This window comes from Frankliniella occidentalis, unplaced genomic scaffold (genome assembly GCF_000697945.3).
Source record: "Frankliniella occidentalis isolate FOCC.00 unplaced genomic scaffold, Focc_3.1 Scaffold3, whole genome shotgun sequence".
NCBI lineage: Eukaryota > Metazoa > Arthropoda > Insecta > Thysanoptera > Thripidae > Frankliniella > Frankliniella occidentalis.
The window spans coordinates 511,464-515,444 of NW_026267133.1; the positions used below are offsets into that span (position 1 = coordinate 511,464).

The following is a 3,981-nucleotide window of genomic DNA, read 5'->3' on the forward strand; positions in this document are numbered from 1 at the left end:
CCCTCTGACCGGGCGCCAATCGGACAGTCCGACAAGAGGCACCGGGCGTCAATCGGACAGTCCGACGGGAGGTCTCGGGCGCCAATCGGACTGTCCGATTCGGACTGAAGTCGGACTGCTCCGTTTAACATCCGAATTTCAAACGTTTCGGAACATAAATGGAGCCATCCGAAACTGTCCGAAACACATTAGTCGGAGTAAAAACGGAGCAAGTCCGCTTCGGATGTCTTTTGGAGCTGTTCGTTTTCACAAGGGTATCACTGTGAATGGTCTTGGAAACAAGTATGTGTACGTTAAATGCTTTTTGTTATACTTATTTTTGTATGCTCTGAGGAGTTATTTATCTAGATAAAACAGCATTTTCGACGCGAAACGCGGCAGGGGTCAAGAGTTAGAATATTCTCTCTCCTATCTAATTCTTAGCAAGGAGAGCTAAAAAATTAGCCACGACAGTTGTGTACAAAATAAAGCAACTAGCTGTGAAAGCTAATATTTTAGCTTTCTTAGCTGGGAATTAGCTAGGAAAGCTAATATTCTAATCTAAGGCCATATTAGCGAATGCATTAGCTAATTTAGCTAATTCTTTTTTTTTTCGCGCAGAAAAAAATCTGTCAGTAAGGAGAACGTGATTCTCGGCGTAGCCTCGCTGCTGCTCCTGTGCCGATGAACTTCAGTCCATTTTAAACAAAATATCAAACGCATGCCGATTGTAATCTGATCAACAAACGTACACTGGAAAAACAAAGGTAGGAATCAACACCCTTCCTGGGGTGTTAACGTCTTTCGTGCCATTACAGAGTACAGAGGCACTAATTGATTTGCACCCATAGAAAAGCCCTACAATGCTGGCCAACGACCAGCAAATGTGCTAATTTTTAGTGGCTTTCGCTCGCCCACTGCTGATGAAATAAAAAAGTAATACTGTAGCGGAATATTTACCTGAGATCCAACTTCAAAATTCTCAAAAGTCACATTTCCAGAGAGATGCCCATCTTCCTGAAAACCAGACAAAAATCTTAATACACCTGATTAAAGAATAATCAGCACAACTAACAGTAAGTAACATATCACCATTTTGGTTTATGCTGTGCCCTTTGAAAGTCACAATCATTTCTCAAGAAAAAATAAAAAAAAATAGACGTGCTGGTTTTTTAAATTCTTGGTAAACATGATTAAGTTGGTTTTGACTATAAATCATCTATTCAAAACTTATCCTAAATGAAAGCTAGAACTCCACAGCCAATGAAAGAGAAAATACACTGACAAATAATAATTTCAAAAAAGTTCTAGATAGTAATATATTTCTAATTTTATGACCACGGACAGTGTCTTGGTTTTGTATCCTCCTGATAAAAGCTACCCCTATTTTAGTTACAACGTTACGACCAAGTTTATTTTCAATATAAAATTTACCATTGGCGGAAGTAGTGGCCAAAATTCTTTTGCAGCTACTTCGAATTATAAATTTATTTTTCACTTGTTGAAAGAGGCTATTAGCAAAAAGGCAACAATTTGATACTTCTAAATGAAAGAAAAGTTTATATTACAGCATGTATCAATACCAATTGAGTTGCATTAAAGAATTTTTGTACATTCTGGTGATGATGGGTCAAACAAAATGCAGGATAAAAATTCAACACACCTGTCCGAGACGGTCACTGTCCGATAGGTCTCGTGGTGGTGAAGGAGGACGGTTCTCTTCATCTTCTCTGTCTCTCAGCATATCCTGCATGGATGGTTCGAGGTGCCAGGAGACAGTGGAGAAAGTGCAGCAGGTCCATCTCCCTGTTCATGATCTGTCATCTGCACGACCTGATACGAGCATCACTGAGGAGACTAGAGACGCGCCTAGCACGACTTGGTGCCAGGCCAGTCTCCAGACGCCCCCAGGTTCCTCCAGGCAATGTCCTCCATCTCACGAAGCATTTCTAAAACACAAAAGGCATTCCACTTACTACATTAAGTATGTCTGCTGCACCAAATCTCTACTAAAAATGCAGTTCAATTATTATGTACCAATGAACCGCCACACATTAGGTCTTCGGACGATCCTCGAGTTTAGGTTGAGGTGGTGCGCCTCTGCAACGTTGTTGGTGCGGTGTCTAACTCCGAAGACACACAGGATTCTCTGTCCTATGCCTTCGAGCCAAGTAGCACGTAGGTAGTTGAACAGGTCCACGAAACGGTCATGCAGGTTCAGTCTTCGGGCTTCTATCACCACTGTATTCAGTGCATCGTAGAGCTGACCTGGTGGGGCCAGTGGTATAGCGAGACAAAGTCGAACAACCCTCCTAGCATTATCACTATCTCTAACTAAATCGTGCAACCCAAGAGCTCTAACGTTGCGGCATATTGCACGTGAGAAATGCCACAGGCAACCACTTAGGCGGACCCGAGGGAATACTTCAGAAATGGCATTCTGCTGGGCCACCTCAAAGTCGGTCATGAAGTAGTCAGGGTCAAGCTCTGGAACGACACGCCTCACAAAAGTGAAAAGATCACGGTAAGCCATTTCAGTACGTGACTCCATCAGAGCATATGCCAAGGGAAGAATCTGAGTAACAAAGCAATGGCTGAGATTAGTAAATAAACAAGGGAGAATGTAAACACCAAAATAATGGTGTGGAAAATAAGAAGCTTGTTCTATGCAACGCCTCAGAATGTTTGGGTGTAGTAAGAACGTGATTTGTTCTCAATGTAATATAATCGTTCACATGTTCTCAATTTTATCTCAGAAACCTCAGAAAACAAAATACCTTCCGAAATGCCAGAGCTGCCAGAGCACTGGAAAAACTCCTGAGGTAGGTCAGATTTTCGGCGAGTGTTTTCCCTCGCACAAAGGGAAGCCCACTCCCGGAGAATCAGCCTGACCCACTGAGGGCAGCTCACGGGACTATGCTTACACCACCTTGCCAAAAGGCGAGTAGGTCAAAAATAAGTAGGTCCTGTGATATACACCCCTGATACCGAGAAATGAATGTTTAATAACTTTCTTCCATTCCCAAACGGCTGCCGAAAATATGCTAGCGAGAACCGCCGAAAACAGGTAGTATGTTTTAGAGACGTACCGTATAGATCGTATGGTATAGACGCGTACCGTACAGAACGTATGCTTTTGCAAGGAGCCGTCGTTTTGCAGGATCTGTTACTTCAATATAGGAGGGTCCGCCCACCCAGCCGGACATGGGCGATGCTCCGGCAGGGCGCAGGGTTGTCACACGTACGAGCACGTCGCGTTGCTTTAGATGTCATGTGGACAGTGACGCCGCGGCGCGCTTAAGGTCCACTCCCTTAGAACGCAGGTAGGCAACATTTTTAGCAGATGATACCTTACAAACCTTGCTTAAATGAAACTAAACATAAGTAAACATAAGTATATTTAAGTAGGGTGTCATTGCTTTTACTCTCGGTAAGGACAGAGAAGCGAGAGAAGGGCCAGCAAAATAATATATTGTGGTAGGCGGGATAGTGAGGCTGAGGCAGTGGAGTGAGGCTCGATTTCCGTCGCCGCACGGCCGAGACAAGCCGAGTCACACTTCACTTCACTTTGATACCGTAGGTCTCCATAGACCTGTGGTTTTCACGTGGGTATACGAGCAACCCCGCTACTTGCGTGCCTCCAGGTGTAAAGACAGAACGTTCCCACACGTTCCGCTCGCCACATTGGAGCCAGGCTCTATCTAAACGCGGTAGAGCTGCGACCAGCGACCAGCGTCCTGGGGGCGTCGCGGCGTAGCCGCGGCGCATGTTGAAGCTTCATATTCCCGGAGTCTTCTTTGGGTAGTGGCCCTTCACTGTAGTCTCCGCCGAGCGACAACCCCTCCGGTTCTTCGGCTTTTGGCCACAGGTGCTCCTCGGTATGGGTGGTTGCGTGGGTCCGTCCTTAGGGGAGCTGCGGGTCGGTGGCGCGTAGAGGTGACTGTAGATAGTGAGGTTGGAATAAAGGATACAGTTCTTGGGCCCCAGCCGGGCGCGGTTGGC

General features: G+C 45.3%; 1 protein-coding gene across 1 annotated transcript; it reads right to left on the reverse strand.

Annotated features, from left to right (window-relative positions):
* Positions 1 to 1,848: 1,848 nt before the first annotated feature.
* Positions 1,849 to 3,747, reverse strand: LOC113214297 (uncharacterized). Its single transcript, XM_052266668.1, has 3 exons — positions 3,610 to 3,747; positions 2,017 to 2,554; positions 1,849 to 1,928 (listed from the first exon to the last, which is right to left on the reverse strand). Exons 1-3 carry the CDS (start codon positions 3,745 to 3,747, stop codon positions 1,849 to 1,851), a joined length of 756 nt encoding a protein of 251 aa, XP_052122628.1.
* Between the last annotated feature and the right edge of the window lie 234 nt (positions 3,748 to 3,981).